This window comes from Bombus pascuorum, chromosome 10, assembly GCF_905332965.1.
Source record: "Bombus pascuorum chromosome 10, iyBomPasc1.1, whole genome shotgun sequence".
Classification (NCBI taxonomy): Eukaryota; Metazoa; Arthropoda; class Insecta; order Hymenoptera; family Apidae; genus Bombus; species Bombus pascuorum.
The window spans coordinates 10,921,178-10,938,029 of NC_083497.1; the positions used below are offsets into that span (position 1 = coordinate 10,921,178).

The window sequence follows — 16,852 nt, forward strand, 5'->3', positions numbered from 1 at the left end:
TGGTGGAGTTAATTAACAAAGTAAAAGTACGCTGCAGTTGCAAAAGAGTAATTAGCGAGGAGAACGCATGGCTAATTATTTCGGGCAATGACTTCGAGGCACGGCGAATGAAGGTAGGAGAGGCCTTAGGCTCCCGAAGGATTCAGGACACCTCGAGTTCCGAACTTGACCAAGCGACTGCATTCCGTTCGTTGCGACAGAATCAACCATGCAATTCACCTACATTCTCACGGGATCCCTATCCGATGCTCTCACGTTAGCAAGGTTATGGTGTTCGTAAACACCGTTATTCGTTCGCAGCATGCAAGCCACGTTTGTAATTATTATTTATGCGATGCCGCGATCCAAATAGGAAACGAAAGTCTCTCGGTAACGCATGCTTTGTAAACTGGCTCGCCGATCAGATCTATCGGATAAAATACAAGCGGTTTCAGTCACGCGATCTCAACGATCCGATCGATTAATTAACAGCTCGTAAGCCGACAAACCGACGGCACGACCGATGTCAATGAAATCGCTATAATTTTAATCACGAACGTGTTCTATCTTTACCTGAACCCTTCAATGAAACTTTTCATCGACTTTGCTATTCCGGTTAAGACGACAACAGACTTGTAATTTAGAGATTCCTTTATAATTTAAGTAGAGTCTCGCGTTACTTCGCAACATGTCTTTCGAATGTGTTAAATTGAAAAACGTGAATATCTCAGACTGAACGAAGAAACACAAAAATGGCACAAATAGAATGATCAAATTTTAGGTTTCTCCAGTTTTTAAATAGCACATCTTAATTAAAGCGGCTGAACATTTGTGAACTGCACTTATATCGAATCAAAGAGTACCTTAGTTTCTAAGTTGGCTGGTTTAATGTGATACCAGTTACAGCTAAAATTGTAATCCCTCGACGACAATAACGCGTAATTCTAAAGAATAACAGTTCGCGTAACGTGTAATAAACTAAACAATACAGTGCACATAATCTTTTAGTTCCAGTTGAGGAACAATTAAATTAGAATAACTGTAGTTTAAATCGTCACAGTTTTTGGATCACCGATTTAATTCGAAAAACTGATCTTAATCGTAGACGCGTTTTCCTACCATTTCCGCAGATATCAAACAGAGAGCATCGAGAGCATGATGCTCGACGAGTAGAACGAAAGCAGCGATTAGCTTAATTGCGTTTGCCAACAGGCAGTTGTTTGAAAATCGTGTCGCTCCGTACAGTTCCTAATGAGCAATTAGCGATAGATCTTCTATTCGGGCTATTGCGATTCACAGGAAGTGAGAAACATTATTAGCGGCGAGATTTCGTGTTGATGAAGATACTGCGCTACCTTCGAAGAAATAACGTAGGTACTATCTATCGGCGTATCTCCTTCGAATTGATTTCGCTATAATCTGAAAAATGAAGTCAGCAACGGAGAAGCCACCTGACGTGCTTCTTACCTGAACAATTTACTGTTTTGCTGATGAATAATTAATCGTCAACGGTGAACCATAATAAACTCAGCGAACTACCAACAATTAATGCAAATGTTACCTTACCGTCCATCGTAAGCGTAAAGTAACGAGGGAACGAAAGCAGTAAAATTTGGGTTCGTGAATGAAACGACTCTCCAGCTTCTTCGATTCCTAATCCGGCCTTTAATGAAACGAACGAGCCCCGTTACATCGTTGTTCTTATTATCCCGTTAACAGCAGCAACTGTCTCGAGCCTCGAGTATTTCTCGAAACAGTCGGTCAAAGACGGTGAAAGGTCTGAAAAGAAGGAAAAAGTCCATAGGAAAATGATACTATAATATGCACACTTTCTATGAAACAAAGACGAACGTGTCGTTCGCGGGCTGATGCTTTCGGCAAAATCGAAACACGTGGTTGTCGACTGGATCGTTGTGGAGCCAGATCGGAACGGTTGATTATCTCGGTTAGTATTCCAGGTTTCCGTACGACATATTCAGGACGTGTTACCGATCGCTACTATCGACCAACGATGATCTATACCAGCTACCAGTTGTAGTTTCACTTAAATTGCTTCGCGCGCCGTTGAATTGTTGCATAGAAATCTGCCATTGTTTCTGCCTCGTATAGCAGAGGATCTCGATGTACTGCAACTGTTCCTAATCCAAATTGTAAAACGGCCGTATACGCATATACATATGTACGTCGAAATGACGAACAGTAAAAGCGATATTAACGCTGGAAAGTCGAATAAACAACACGGTGTACGATCACACCGCGGGAGAGATCGTAAACCGCTTGATTGTGTCATAAACTGTGCAATCCGTGAACAAAGATTAAAGGACTTCTGCGGGTTAAGTGATAGCTCGCGATATGTCGTAATTGATTTCTGCCAAAAATATGCGAACTGATCTAATGTCAATGAACCTTATTTTCATCAGCATGCGTAAAAGACGTAAGGCGTGACGCGACGAAAGTCAGAGGAACGAACGAAGAACGAGGAAAGAGATAGTAGTAATTTCATACGCGTCACGTCCACGGTTGGTCAAACCACTCGATACCAGCCTCGAGAATGTCAACCGTTCGAGTACCGTTTTCCTTGCCGATCGGCCGAGGATCTTCTCGATTTTTTGCTACTCTCGATCGCGACCCTTCCATGGCTATCGACAACGTGACGTTTCTTGCGATCACCAAGGTGATTTAAGTAAATGCCTGATTGATCGTACATCTGACGTCTAAGGAAACGTAGAATTACGCATTACGCTTTCGATCGATCATTGCTTTTGAAAGGTGTTCCGAGCATGTTACTTGATGATGTTTAGAACAAAAATTAGCGAATAATACCGTAGAGAATCGTTCAAGAGTACCGTTTCGTAGCGAAATTATTTCATCTTCGCTGAATCGACGCGACGTCTTTCTCACGCAACCGACAAAGTTCTCAGCACGCTTCAATCCAAGTATAATTATCTATTTTCTTTCAGGATAATCGCTGCTTTTTGCTAACGATAAAACATGAAACGTTCCATCGTGCACGGGCGCAGATAATTTATGAGTCAGTGACTGTAAACTGTTGTCTAATTGTTCGCAGGTGTCTCGGCTATCCGGAACGATCCAACGTCGTCTCGTTCCTCCCAAGACGACATAATTCTCAGTGCCAGTGCCTACACGGGACCAGAAAGAACCTCAAGTGTATTCCATCGTGATGGATCGCCGACTTTCCAAAGAACTGTTCCAGCGTTTCAACTGGAAAGCTCAAAGAGCGTCGATAACTACGATAAAGACGATATAAGATTCGAGGTCAGAAATACTAGGCACGAGGAATCCATCGATGAACTGACTTCTTCAAAACACGTGGACCATATCGATGGAAACAACATCGAAGTTAGACCCGGTGAATATTACCAGTAAGTCGATTAAACGTTCGATAAACATCGAGAAAATCACAGTTATTGGTTGTGCAAATTTACATTCTTATAAATCATTAACAGACGACTAAAGGAACAAACCTAAATAGAAATATGTTCCACGTATTAGATATAGATTGTTGTATACATATATAATAATAATATATTATAATAATTTATATAATATAATATATAATATAATATAATATAATAATAATATATTATAATATAATAAATTATAATAATAATATTATAATAAATATAACAATACTATATATGTCGATATAAATCTTGAAAAGTTTACAGAATACAAAAATAAATTATCGTCATTAATTTCTTAACGATCAGACGAGGGATTTACGGTAGATTTGGTTGATAAATTTTCACCTTTTTCAAGTAAAACATTTTCACAATCATTTTCAGTCTACTCGTTAGAAATGAAAATGTACACGAGAAACATCTTTTCCATGATTAACAGCATATCTCCAACGACCAGTGAATCCATGTCGGGGGAAGGACTAGGGGCTCCGCAGGAATCAAAACTCTTGTCGGAGCCCCATCAACTGACCGGAGTGTCAAACCAACAGGCACAGTACTTACAGGCAATAGATCAACAAAGACGAGCTCGCCAAGAGATTCCGAGGATTTATAGCGATCACGCTCCACCACCTATTCTGCAGACTGCCTCTCCTGGTTATCGGCAAGCAAATCCTGATATACAGGACATTATCACGGGTATTGTCAAATTGTTGAATGGGAACGTGAACGTTGCTGCCAACACGGTGAGACCTTTGAGGCCGATTCAGGCTACCAGGTACACTGACAAGTGAATTGTATACGATTATTAGATTGCGAATAGTTATGCAAATTTACATTTTTGATAAATATCGAGATATGATTATTATTCTGGTAAAAGATTGATTAGAACGCAATTTTATTATATTCCGAGTCTTTTACAACGCTCTTTACACTAGTTTCCTTTCGAATAAATGGATCTTTTAAATACTAGCTAACAATAATAAAATTATATCGTCTACTGTTTATACAATATTTGTTATTTGTATTTTTGTAGAATTAATAACAGAGGACCACCGAGAATATCCGATGTTCCACCATTACCACCTGATTTTGACACACCTGGAATGAACCCACCCCCGCCGCCTGATCATCCTTATCCTTTCGAAAAACCACCAGCGCCTGACAGACCACTGATTAATCAACTACCACCTGAACGTCCAATTAGACCTTTCGTAAATGGAGTTCCATTACCAGAACAGATTGTTCCCCAAGGAAATCGCCCATGGACCTGGAATCGTCCTGGTAACTTCTTAAAAATATCCTCTTAGCCTAAGTTGTCTTTGATGTTGTTCTTGCTAAATTATAATTAATTTTGAATCATCAGGTGGAAATAGACGACCAATTCCTCCCTACAAACCGCTACCACCATCGACGAATTCCACTTTGAATCGGGAGAAGGAACAAGACGACAAGACCTCGGATAAGCCGCATATGGACCTGAAACCTGAACTTTCATCGCTGGAAGAATCCTCCACGAAACAGACAGAAACAGATCAGACCGAAGCTTCTACGAACGCTTTGGAGCATATAACAAAGGGTCAAGAAGAGAACAGTAAACAAAAAGTTAAAACGGAATCGAAGACCACGGAAAGACCAATCTCTAAGAACACGACGAGAAATGCCGAACCTGAACACTCAGCCAAAAAAGAAACTAAATATCAAGTTCCATCTAAAGCAAATACGACATCTACGATTCAGTCTAGTGACAAAACAAGTTTCACGAAGCACGTAGATTCTCCAAAACCCGTGATACCACTGGATGTTCCAATTAAACCTACGAAGGTTTCGAAGATCAACGACTCTCAAGGATCTAGTTCAAATACGAACAACGAGAAGCCTAACAATAAAGCGAATATTTCCAAAACATCGACGAAATCTTATTCTACGTCAACGTTAAATATCGAAACGATCTCGTCGGTTCAGGTAATCGAACCAACACCCACGAAGCCGGTCGTTCAATCGACTCCAGTTCCCACGAATAATGATTCGAGTAATACCGCAAGTGTATCGAGTACAGTGGCTTTGGAACCGAGCAAGATGTCTGTATCAGAAAGCACAATCGCTTCGAGCGTTCCAACTCCGACTGAGAATTTACCTTCGTCTTTCACGAAGACCCCGACGGCCATTGAGAAAAGTGTAGTTCATTCGGCCTCGAATACCTTCTCGAAGAGTTCAGGTAGGACATTCGCTCGGATGCACGTCCCGTGAAATTTTTTCATTCGATAAGATAATATTGCATTCAGTCTATAATGAATTCCTCGTGCGGCTCCGACGAACAAGTATGCTTAATTAATTTCCTTTGTAACGGCAAGCAAGCTGTTATGCTCAATTAAATTCCTTTGTAGCCCCTACGGATCGCTACGCTTACAGACCCAGACCAGGGATCGTCCTCGACGATACCTTGGATTACACAGGAACTCAAGGGCTGGCTACTCAACGACCTTACGCACCACCAAGACATCCACCTCTCGGTGATATTTTTGATGTCACGGTCTCGGCTATTCAAGGTCCAGGTGGTGGAGGTTCGGGTAAACACTGACATCTTTTATTAACGCAGAACCCTAACCATCAATAATTATAATTCTCACGACCTTCGTGATCAGGAGAGGGTGTTAGAGTACCAGTAAATGGAGGAAACGCGGACGTGATCCTAACTTCCGCGATAGAGGGCCAAGGATTCGTTAGCATCGACGGGAAGAGAACGTACTTAAATCTATTTGAAAGTTCTGATCGAACCTCGACACACGCGCAGACGCAACCTCAGCCCACTAGAACTCAACCACCCCCCATTGTTGGCACAGGGTTAGTATTTCATACAAATTTCGATACAGATATCAAATAAAAAAGATTGTTCAGTGTATAATTTAAATTCAAGCGTTTGAAGGCAAATTCAACAATTTTGATTTTTAAATCTTTCAACCCAATTCTTTGATGTTTCAGTGCAAACCTCAAATTTTTGAATTTAAATTTTCGATTTAGATATATTAAAATCAATATTGCTCTCACAGATTCGCAGTTGCACAGCCGGATCCACCGACAGCAACTCCACGACCCAGCGCACCTATTCGAAGACCGACGTTTCATAGAAGACCAACTCAGCCTCCGGTTAGAATTGACACTTGTATCGTAGGTGACACGAGCACTTGTGACATCAGTCAGCACGAGGCCTGTGCCACTGTTCAAGGAGTATCCGCGTGCCACTGTAAGCCAGGATATGCGAGGTTGCAGCATTCTTTACCATGCAAAAGTTCGTAAATACTTTAAAAGTCACTTTCTTTAAAAATTTAAGTAAGTTCATTATATCAAACTATCAATTGTTTGCAGAAATTATAAGTATCGTGGTATCGATCAGAGTGGATAAGATTTACGATAGAAAAGTGGTGTGGGACCGAGGATTTACCGATAGAGATTCCGAGCCCTATCAAACATTGGCCTACGAAGCAAATCGAGCTGTGAGCTAATTTAACGTTCAATCATATATCTTGAAAAATATTTAAATATTAAACAATTATGTTTTCCTGTTACCTAGATCGAATCTGCTATGTCGATGACGCCATTTTCGGACGAGTATATGGGCTCCTTCATAAATGGAGTATATCAAGGGGATGTGAGCCAAGGGCAAGGGGGTGTCTTTGTGAACGCAACCTTGAAACTCACTTATGAACCAAGAACAATTAGACCAAGCTTAGCAGGGGAGCTACAGAGACATCTGCTCGGTGTTATTCACAGAAGAAGCAATAATATAGGGAACAGCGCCCTTTATGTCGACAGCCCACCTGGATCTATATCAAATTTACAAGGTGAACATAAAAAAATAACTGTCTATTTTAAACGAACTTCATTAAATAAAAAATAAAAGTTAATCTATACCTTTTAATCTCTATAGACTTGGACGAGTGTGCGTCGTCAGAGTTGAACGATTGTCATTCTTCGGCGATTTGTACGAATAATTGGGGTGGGTTTACTTGCGCTTGTAACCCTGGATTGAAAGATCCTCATAAGGACGATCCTAATGAATCCGGTAGAACATGTATTTCGTGTGCTTCGACTTATTGCAACAATCGTGGGTCGTGCTCTTACCAGGGTGACCACATGCAATGCACGTAAGTAAATGAAAATACCTAATAATAAAAATAAAAAAATGATTCATTTTTTTAATAATGCTTTGGTCGAAAGGTGTTCTGGTAATTACTATGGTACCCAATGTGAAGTCGACGGAGAGGTTTTGGGAGTAGCGATAGGAGCGTCTGTAGCAGCTTTAATAATCATAGTCCTGACTTTAGTATGTCTGATCATGTGGAGGTGAAGATACATTTTTATTATATTCTTATATAATTTATGAAATGTATTTTAGGGGACAATAGCTGACGAATTCATTTTCTATACGTGTTACAGTCGAAAGTGGTCGCGTGAACAGAAATCGGTCGGCTCACCAGTCTACGGTTACATTCAAGGTGGAATACCTGGTACTCTACCAGGAACTTTAGCAAGGGTCGGTTCTGTAGGTACTCTTGCTTCCGTGAAACAAGGGCCACCGACCAACTTGCCACCCTACATGTGGGCACACTTTGGCGACCACATGGCAACTGCCAATGTATACGCTGTAAGCGACAGGAGTGACGATAACAGCATTCCTTTAACTAATATCACAAGCTTACAAGAAACACTATTCAATTAGGGAAAGAGAAAATACTACGAAACTCGTAAAAATAATTTTCGCAATATTTGAATAGACGAAGCCACGAAAATTGTAATTTAGACCTCGCTGACCATTTTTCATAAAAGTATACCTATTTCCTAAACTAGCTGTCGATAACATTTCTGTTCAAAATTTCGTGAACTCTATTTCACATCTTCCGAACTACACCAAACGATCTGTGTATCGCATCATCGATTGGACAGTGTTCCTTGTTAGTTAAAGATAAAACGATTAGAGATAAAACAATGACAAATTATATTTTCATCTGTATTTGAAAGATTTATTCCGATAAAAGGTATATTAAATTTGTGTTTGATCTTAGACGGAACCTATGGGTCCAACTCGACCAAGTTCCGCTGTGTTCGGTTATCCACCTCTCAATATCCATGGAACATTGCCACCAGTACCATTGCCACGACTCCAAGCTCCGACAAGACCACGACAAAGACATCAGCCAGATCCAGACAGCTCGGATTCCGAGCCGCAAGATAAGGACAGGGCTGATCTGATTCCTCAGAATAGTGGTTTTCATGTTCCCAGGCCAAAGTCCAGGTCATCGTTGGCGGTGAATATTCGTTTTTCCAATATGTCATTTTCCACGCTCGGATGCTTTGAATATTCAATGATGCTTCTATTTTTAGAATCAAAGCGGAATTTACAACGACGTGGAATACGACCAAGGTGATGTTCACCATTTATCGAAAAACAATATCCCGATGTCTACTTACAGGCCGTACTATCGAACGTGAAATCCCGGAAAAAACCTAGTTATATGTATATTGGTAAGGACGCTTGTACTGTGAGAAACGAGAACAAAGAGAACAGATTTATCTAGATATTTTAATCGACGTTCTAATTTATACCAATTGTTTCAATAAAACGAAAAGAATATTAATCGTTGGGAAACGAGAACATAAGAGAATGAAATCAATGCACCTACTTACGTTCGTATCATTGATCGCATCAATGTAAGTCAATCCGAGCAACTACTTAACTTCTATTTACATGTCTGTTATTCTATAAATATTTATTGTACTAGTATTATCCTCGAAATACTTCGTAGAAGTCTAAAAAAAATATATTCAGGCTGTTTTTTAACGACCTAAGAAAAGAAGGGTGTATAACGAACGATTAACGTGAAAACGATTGCCCCTTACTATTATGTAGTTAATACCTGTATTACGTTTAGTTATTTATATTACACGATAGAGTGACAACTATGAACGAAAATGCGATGCAATTTGACACTCAGAAAATGTTCAATCTTATTAAATTACTAACAATTTCATTTCTTTACTGTGCGTCATACTGCAATCCCCATTTTCTAAAATAATTATCACTGTATTGTCGACAGCAATATTGCATGTATGTAATGTCACTTACACAAACTTAAAAAGTTTGCTAACAATTAAGCAATCTTAAACGTAGAAATTGCATTGTAAACTGTAAGATTTCCTTACGAAACGAGCTGAAACGTAAGGGCGGTATACTGAATAAGTATATACAAATAGGACAGTATACTCAACAATGCGTTCATTGCGTTGCGGGGTGCTAATACCATAATTCAATATGTAACTTTTGTAATTATATATTATATATTTTTGCAAATTGAATACAGTATACATTTGAAAATTTGCGCGTCATTGCCTCTTTTTTTTTTAATTCTCCGATGCCTACTGTACAATTCTTCTTCAACGGTGTAATACGATACATAATAAACGTAATAAACGTACGCTGGAAATACTATGCGCATACTGAGCAACATATTTGTTACAGATAATTTCAATAAACACCAAATATCTCGACAAAGCATGTTAAACAGAGAGAATAGAAAACTCGATTATGCTGAAAAAAGTTTGTTAAGAAATGTTCCATAATAGTTTGGACGCAAAAATTCGATCGCACCCAACAAAGAAAAAAAGAAAAGCGGAATCATTTGGAGAATTAAACTTCGATTACCATTTTTATTCTTTTTTCTTATTATTTTTTTTTTTTTTTTTTTTGGATGTATTCGACATTTTGGTTCTGTTGTTTCACTGTGGCACCTGACCTGAGAAAGAGGAGAGAGAGGATCTTGGTAATGATTCGTAAAAATCGAAACAGTACATCGATAAAAATTCAAAGAGACAAACGGAGTGCATCCATTTATTAAAACTGATTATAGAAAGGACGAAGTTTGGAAATAGATTTCATTTTATCCCATTTATAATTCTTTGTGAACATGCGAAAAAGATTTGTGATTTGTTCCTTTTCCAAAAAGTTGTACAATATGTATTATATGTGTATCGTAGAACGACAATGGTAAGAGAATATGTCAAACGTCGATAAATTGCATAATTCAACATTTTAAACTCTCTTTCATCGGTGTATCGAAATAGATACGATTTAATTAAAAATATCAATATAATAAATATGAAATATTAATAAATATATATATATATATAATAATAATAATAATGATCACTGTCATGATAATATAGTAATTCCTTCTGATATATATATATATTTAGAGCGATACTTTGAACGATAGAGATTAGGTCTTTTCTCAAATTTTTTTTGTTCATTTTGTATTTTGGTAATCGAAGATATTACATGCTAAAAACGTCGGTCCCGAGTTTCTCGCATACGATACGATGCCGATGTATAAGCGACAAGACCTTTCCGCGATGATCACATTCGACGACAAAAACCAGTGTTGGATATGTGTTCGAATAAAATTTCAATGAAATAAAAATAGTAAGGGAATAGTTAATTAATAAATAGTTTATTTACTATTGGAGTTATTCGTTACTGGAATTATTTATGGTATCCCTTGATAAGATAATGTTATTTAATTAACTTATATTATTATACATATATACCCTTATTTCAGTCTCTCGTTTATATATAAAACAATAATTTATAAATCCTGAAATATTTATTGTATTCTATTAATATATCCTGAGGAATATATAAATTAATTATTGTTTGCGCGTTTATATAATATATACATATATTACGTATTACAAATAATAATAATAATATATATAAGTTGTATTTCCAAGGATATATCAATAAATATAATATGTACCTCAAGAGATTTATAAATTATTTTTTATATATTTATATTCAATACTTTAATTAATATATATATATAATATATATAAAAAATATATGTATATAACTAATTGGAAAAAGAAATATTTACTTGTCCGTTAAAAAATTTCGAATAACATCGGTGAGAATGATATTTACCCAACACTGGCAAGAATGATATATGTACATTCAGTGACTAATTGATTATCCCACAATCGGTGATACGTTTGCTTACAAATATGTATGCAAATAGCAACGTGATATAAAGTGAACTGGAGAAAAAACACATGTCGATGATAAAGACAAAGAGATCTAGTGAAAGATGTTGGAAGGCAAAGAGTGGACGTACCCTTAGACTATAAACACGGCTGTCGGTTCTTCGCCTTTTTCAACAATGATTCTCAATCTACTCGAAGAACCGACAGCTCGTTTGCATTCGCTTGTCGATTAAATTTTCTGTCGCATCGTATCACGCTGTGTTACAGCTAAAAACAATAGATTCGCTAAAACATCTACGAGTACATAGTCTTGCTGCAATTGTAGAGTTACTCTCATTGAAATCGTAACAATTTACATGCCAATACAAATTTACGTTCGCGAAGTTTCAAAAGGAAGAACGATTAGAGTATTTCAATTGAAATAAGTGAATAGGGAAGTAAATGGAAAGTAATGTAAGAAATCCACTACGTAGATACAGTGTACTCTGTTTTAGGGAGGTCAAAGATTCCGAGATTTTCGTTGTCAAAATTTATTTCCGAGAGTCTGAGGGATATTCGTTGATTCGAAAATAATATTTCGATGTAGGCAACAATTGGTCGCGTGGGATGCTCGAATTAAGCCTCGATTTCCATTGATCAAATTTTCAGAGAGAAAATTCTGTTTCGACAAGCAAACACACTACATATTATAAAGAATCAATTTTTAGTATCAATATCAGTATATACGTAGGTATTCAAAGTAGAAAGTGTAAAGTATCACAAGAATTACAATAACTATTTTACATTATCGCAAAGATCACGTTCTCGCCCTTACTATCTCGGTTGCACAACAATAATAAGCGCTTTCCTTATTTTTTGTGCATCAGCGCTAATAAAAGCGCTAGTAAATACTTTGTCGAACGAATGTGTCCGTAAATACGTCAGTCTTAGACACAATAACTATAACGATAACACCACCAATGGAGCAAAGCCGCGATAAAGATTTACGCGTTATGATAAAACGTATGAAGACGAGAACAGTCATCCCCAATACTTGGGTCAGAACCCAAAAGCTTGGAACATGGTCGATAGTTAATGTGTAGCAGACAACACAGAGAGATGGGGTTCTTGGCAAGGTTCTGTAAAAAGACTTTTAAAAAGAGGGGAACAAATAACGTATCAGCATAGCCTAGAAATAGAGGCAAATAGATATCGACACTATAGGGAAAAGGCGCATGTCCTTGCAGAAACCACTTTTTTTCTCACGATATTGCTACTTGTGTCTAATCGTATCAAGTACATTTTTACACATAAGTAGAACTATCGTTATAAAAGAATTGGTTTTTCTAAAGACGTGGATCTTTCTTGTAAGTTTTGATTTCTTTATTAAAATGGAGAAATATCCAAACACTATAGGAGCCGAGGAATAACGAGAGGACCCAGCAAATCTCTAACTTTGCAACGGTAAGCTGGGGCTCTACGCCCTTTGATCAAATGCGTTTTGTCCAGGCGCTCTCTTTTGTTCCCGCTGTTACTGCTCCTTGCGTTGTTATTGATTAATTATGGAGGCTCCGACCCCATAATTTAGTATCGCTGGAACCGTAGCATTCAACGATAATAGTAGGAAAGACCCGTACCAAACCGTAAACCAGAACAAAGCTGTATAATATTGTGAAATTTTAGTAGCCGATAGGTAATTTATTTATAGAAATGTATCGATATTATCTGTTTATATTATATTTCACTTTTAATCGCAAGTGAAGATTTATTTTCCATATACCTCTTAGGACACAATCATACAAGACAAAAGCAGTATACACACTCAATTGAAAAAGTCTCCATATACTGCATTAAATCATTGCTGTTTGAATCCTGAAATCACAGTAGAAACAAAAGGCTTTATAGATTTAGAGGTATTAATTAATTCTTTCCTTCTCTTCTTTCATTTATCATATGATGTAAAATTTTCATAAAGGAAACTGCGATTCGACAAGTGAACATACAACAAATTTATTATTAAGAATCAATTTCTAACATCAGTATTAGTGTCTTTATGTAAATTTATGGTTTTCACTGTTTTCAATATTTAATAATTTCCATAGTACATCGTGTAGCTTATACGGTTTTGTCAAATGGGGTAAAATCGAAAAGAGAAGAGTTTTACATCGTTATTATTAAATCGAGAAATAATCATGCTGGATTTTCAGATCATATTGTTTGTGGAATTAATAAGTTCCAATTGTACGATCCATTTACGGATCCACACGAATATCCATTATATATACTTAAAATCTTAAATGTACGGTTTTATACGGGTTTTTCACACTGTGTAATATTTGTAGCGCTCGACCAACGGCACTTAAAGAAATCCTGTGCGTCGCATGGAACACCTTATATTTAAATTTGATTTAAAAGATAGGAGTAAAAAAAAATGCGTGAGACACATATAAACAGGGATAGTGTTAAAGGTTATATAGCGAATTAAGAATGTTGATAGAAATAAAATGATCGGTTTATCATTCACAGAGATATAGCTGTGATTTTGAACGATGAATAATGCTTAGATAAATGTTATCATCGAATATTAACCCAATTTCGGTTCATAAAGGTACATGCACTTAACCAATTCCCTTAGGCCATACAATTCATTTGTTGACAATTGGAAATCGAAGCAGACAATCGTTATCCTTGCGGAACTTACTTAGCAGTTTACTTAAGTCGGTGTAGGTTGCGGATGAGGTGTACGAGGAGCCGTTGGGATCGCATTCGGCCTATGAAATCGGTCGAATAATTGGTCTAAAGTCAATACAACCCCAAACCCGGTCCCTGGATCCATGTTAATAAAGGAATCCAAGTTGTCCTTGCACGCTGGAATGTTTGCAAAAGAAGAAACGAATACATGTGTAGTAAGAAAAAAAGAAAAAGAAAAAGAAAGGAAAGAAAGAAATCCCTTTATAGTTGCGTAGCCATGCCTTAACGTTATTCGATAAACATACTTGATGTTGAAATTGGCGGATAATCCGGTGGCGTCTTGATCCATGTTCCATCCTCGCGTTTCATATGATGTCGATCTGATGCAAATTCTCGCAAGTATACATTGGCTGGGATCACTCTGAATCTTCTATGATGCTCCGGCTGTAGAACCTCGTCCGATCTAAACGTTTCCATCGCGTATTTCCAGAAATGCGTCGGAAACGGCAACGCGCTATCTAAATCGTAAACAACCGCCCTTTCGTCGGGTGCGTAGATAAGGATTACGTGGAAGTCCTATGGATACAAACAAACACGTTTTTTTCCCCCAGAGCTAGCTCTATCATAGTTACAGGCTTAAAAAGAAAATGAGAAATCGTGGTCTCTTCGACGTTAATAATCGTTTTCTTTTCTGTTGATTTTGCCAACTGACCCAAACTACGAGCTTATCCTCGTCCTTTCCTGCACGTTGTCGCCAAAGCGGTACGCTACGCCAGGAGTTGCTCACGAAAGCAACATAGCAATGCTGTAATTCCGATCCGTGTCTGGTCGCTACATCTTGACAGAGCTTCCATACATTTTCCTCGCTAGAATAACATAGTTTGTTCTTGCAGACGACCGTGTTCGAGATGATCAAAGATACGCGTTTTTAGATGTATGTAAATGTGATGCAACACGGTGCAACACGAACGGTGGTAGAAAACAAGAAAAAAAAGGAAACGATAACTCGGGATTGCTAGCTTCGATCACAATCGACCAGAAAGGAAAAACAGTGCACAGAAATAGAGGAAGTGCATGTAGTGTTTTCCGATGAAGATTCGTGATATATATGCAAGCAACTAAAAATGTAAACAGCGCATAGAAATACTGTTAAATGTAGATGATAAGTCGTATGACCCGTGAATCGATATTATTCAAAGTTTTGGAGAAGATGATGGAAATAAGGTTACTGGATATGCAAAGGAAAGTTTATGTACGGCTGGTAGGTGCTATGTGTTTGTCATGAAATAAACATAGGAATTCGATCAAGCTGAAAGACGGATGAAACATATTGTCGATAGACTTTCATAACAAACTAACTGCCAGCATGCATGATTAATTCGAAAGGACGTATTAAACTCCTATGTTCCTGTTGATCAAAGATTTAAAAAAAAAAGAGGCAAAATACATGATTCTACCAATAAGCAGTGCATGGAAACGCGCGGGTCTTTTCAAAGCGGTGCACAATAGCGTATCATGATTCGTGGATATTTCATACATTTTAAAGATGGCGGCAACATATCGCACTGCCGTCTCTGTACTACTGCAACGTATCGATCCATCGCAAGATATACCGCAATACGACACGTTTATTTGCTCAAATCGATAATTTTATAGAAAAATCGGACAAATTTCGTGAAAACACTTACCAATAACAACTCGTATACACGCACTCGGATGCTTTTGGGAAAAGCTGCACCAACGGCTTCGTATGCCCGGTTTCACGAGGCTCCCCGGCCATTCTTTGTTTACAAACTCGATCAAAGTACCACGATTCGGTAATTAATTAAATACTATTTCCAGATTGTTAAAATATGTGCAATTCGTGACTTGAACTGCACGCAAACATTATACCAACTGATTAGATCAACCTGGTTAGTTTGATAATACTCAAAAAGAATCCGTACATCCGATCTTGCCAGATATCATTGTTTGACTGCCGCACATCGCTACTCCACTCTTCTATGTGGCCATCCTACATCCGACTTGCACCTGGGTCGCAGCGCTACCACGCATGCGCGAAATCAGTCGATTTAAATCACTAAATTTATATCTCTGAATACATATTTAAAAATGTTTTACAGATTTATACGACACACGTTTGTTTTACCTTTTACGTCTAAATTTTCATTTTATGATGCTCTTGCAATATACTTTTATAATTGCACATCTGTATAATAGTTTCACTATCAACAATAGCTTCTAATAGTTCCTTACGGTACGTTTCATAAAGAATTTTTTTTACAATTCCAATAAGTTTTCGTTTGTATATAATTTAGTTACACAAATATATAATTTAGTATACGTTTTGTATATGTGTGTATATATGTTAACTGTATATCAATTATTTGCATTTACTGCTCTTTTGTTGACCTTATGTCAGTACTATACATGTAAACGTTTAAGCAATCAGAATATTGAAATCTTAATTGAAATTCCAAAAATACAAGATAGGTAATGTCAAAATATAATAGGCAATGTCAAAATTAAACAGATACAATAAACAATACTATAACATTATAATGTATTGAAAGCGTATAATGCATATGTACTGTGTACAAATATATACATACGTACCTTGATTGGTCGGCAACATTTGTACATAAAAACACAAATATACTTGTGACAAGTAGACAAGTTAACGATATATCAACATAATGAACTACATCTGTAGAAATGTATGATCAAACTGTAACGAAGCAACATTTTCG

General features: G+C 37.3%; 3 protein-coding genes across 6 annotated transcripts in view; 1 reads left to right on the plus strand and 2 right to left on the minus strand.

Moving 5' to 3' along the window:
• The window catches only part of LOC132911459 (cyclin-dependent kinase 4-like), a 26,106-nt gene extending 19,561 nt beyond the window's left edge, over nucleotides 1–6,545 (minus strand). For 2 of the 3 annotated variants that reach the window (XM_060968094.1, XM_060968088.1), the window contains exon 1: nucleotides 6,447–6,531. The gene's annotated coding sequence lies outside the window, so the exon portion shown is untranslated. Of the gene's footprint in view, nucleotides 1–6,446 lie in introns of all 3 variants that reach the window. The other variant, XM_060968093.1, reaches the window with a different exon arrangement.
• The window catches only part of LOC132911450 (uncharacterized), a 14,948-nt gene extending 4,932 nt beyond the window's left edge, over nucleotides 1–10,016 (plus strand). Inside the window, exons 2-15 of the mRNA XM_060968066.1 lie at nucleotides 3,047–3,362; nucleotides 3,841–4,176; nucleotides 4,435–4,682; nucleotides 4,765–5,616; nucleotides 5,786–5,968; nucleotides 6,044–6,242; nucleotides 6,449–6,687; nucleotides 6,765–6,892; nucleotides 6,970–7,240; nucleotides 7,327–7,543; nucleotides 7,617–7,742; nucleotides 7,836–8,043; nucleotides 8,462–8,704; nucleotides 8,781–10,016. Of these exons, the coding sequence (XP_060824049.1) occupies nucleotides 3,047–3,362; nucleotides 3,841–4,176; nucleotides 4,435–4,682; nucleotides 4,765–5,616; nucleotides 5,786–5,968; nucleotides 6,044–6,242; nucleotides 6,449–6,687; nucleotides 6,765–6,892; nucleotides 6,970–7,240; nucleotides 7,327–7,543; nucleotides 7,617–7,742; nucleotides 7,836–8,043; nucleotides 8,462–8,704; nucleotides 8,781–8,888 (3,674 nt within the window). The 3' untranslated portion in view covers nucleotides 8,889–10,016. The remainder of the gene's footprint in view (nucleotides 1–3,046; nucleotides 3,363–3,840; nucleotides 4,177–4,434; nucleotides 4,683–4,764; nucleotides 5,617–5,785; nucleotides 5,969–6,043; nucleotides 6,243–6,448; nucleotides 6,688–6,764; nucleotides 6,893–6,969; nucleotides 7,241–7,326; nucleotides 7,544–7,616; nucleotides 7,743–7,835; nucleotides 8,044–8,461; nucleotides 8,705–8,780) is intronic.
• On the minus strand, nucleotides 9,712–16,818 carry LOC132911468 (protein N-terminal glutamine amidohydrolase). 2 transcript variants are annotated; one of them, XM_060968116.1, is made up of 6 exons: nucleotides 16,719–16,818; nucleotides 16,049–16,196; nucleotides 15,791–15,976; nucleotides 14,815–14,968; nucleotides 14,408–14,678; nucleotides 9,712–14,279 (listed from the first exon to the last, which is right to left on the minus strand). In XM_060968116.1, the coding sequence occupies exons 3-6, from the start codon at nucleotides 15,880–15,882 to the stop codon at nucleotides 14,125–14,127; spliced, it is 672 nt and encodes a 223-aa protein (XP_060824099.1). In that variant the 5' UTR covers nucleotides 15,883–15,976; nucleotides 16,049–16,196; nucleotides 16,719–16,818; the 3' UTR covers nucleotides 9,712–14,124. The 2 variants fall into 2 exon arrangements, with proteins under 2 accessions (XP_060824099.1, XP_060824098.1); XM_060968115.1 differs by having other exon boundaries at nucleotides 9,712–10,189; nucleotides 14,113–14,279; nucleotides 15,791–16,196.
• Between the last annotated feature and the right edge of the window lie 34 nt (nucleotides 16,819–16,852).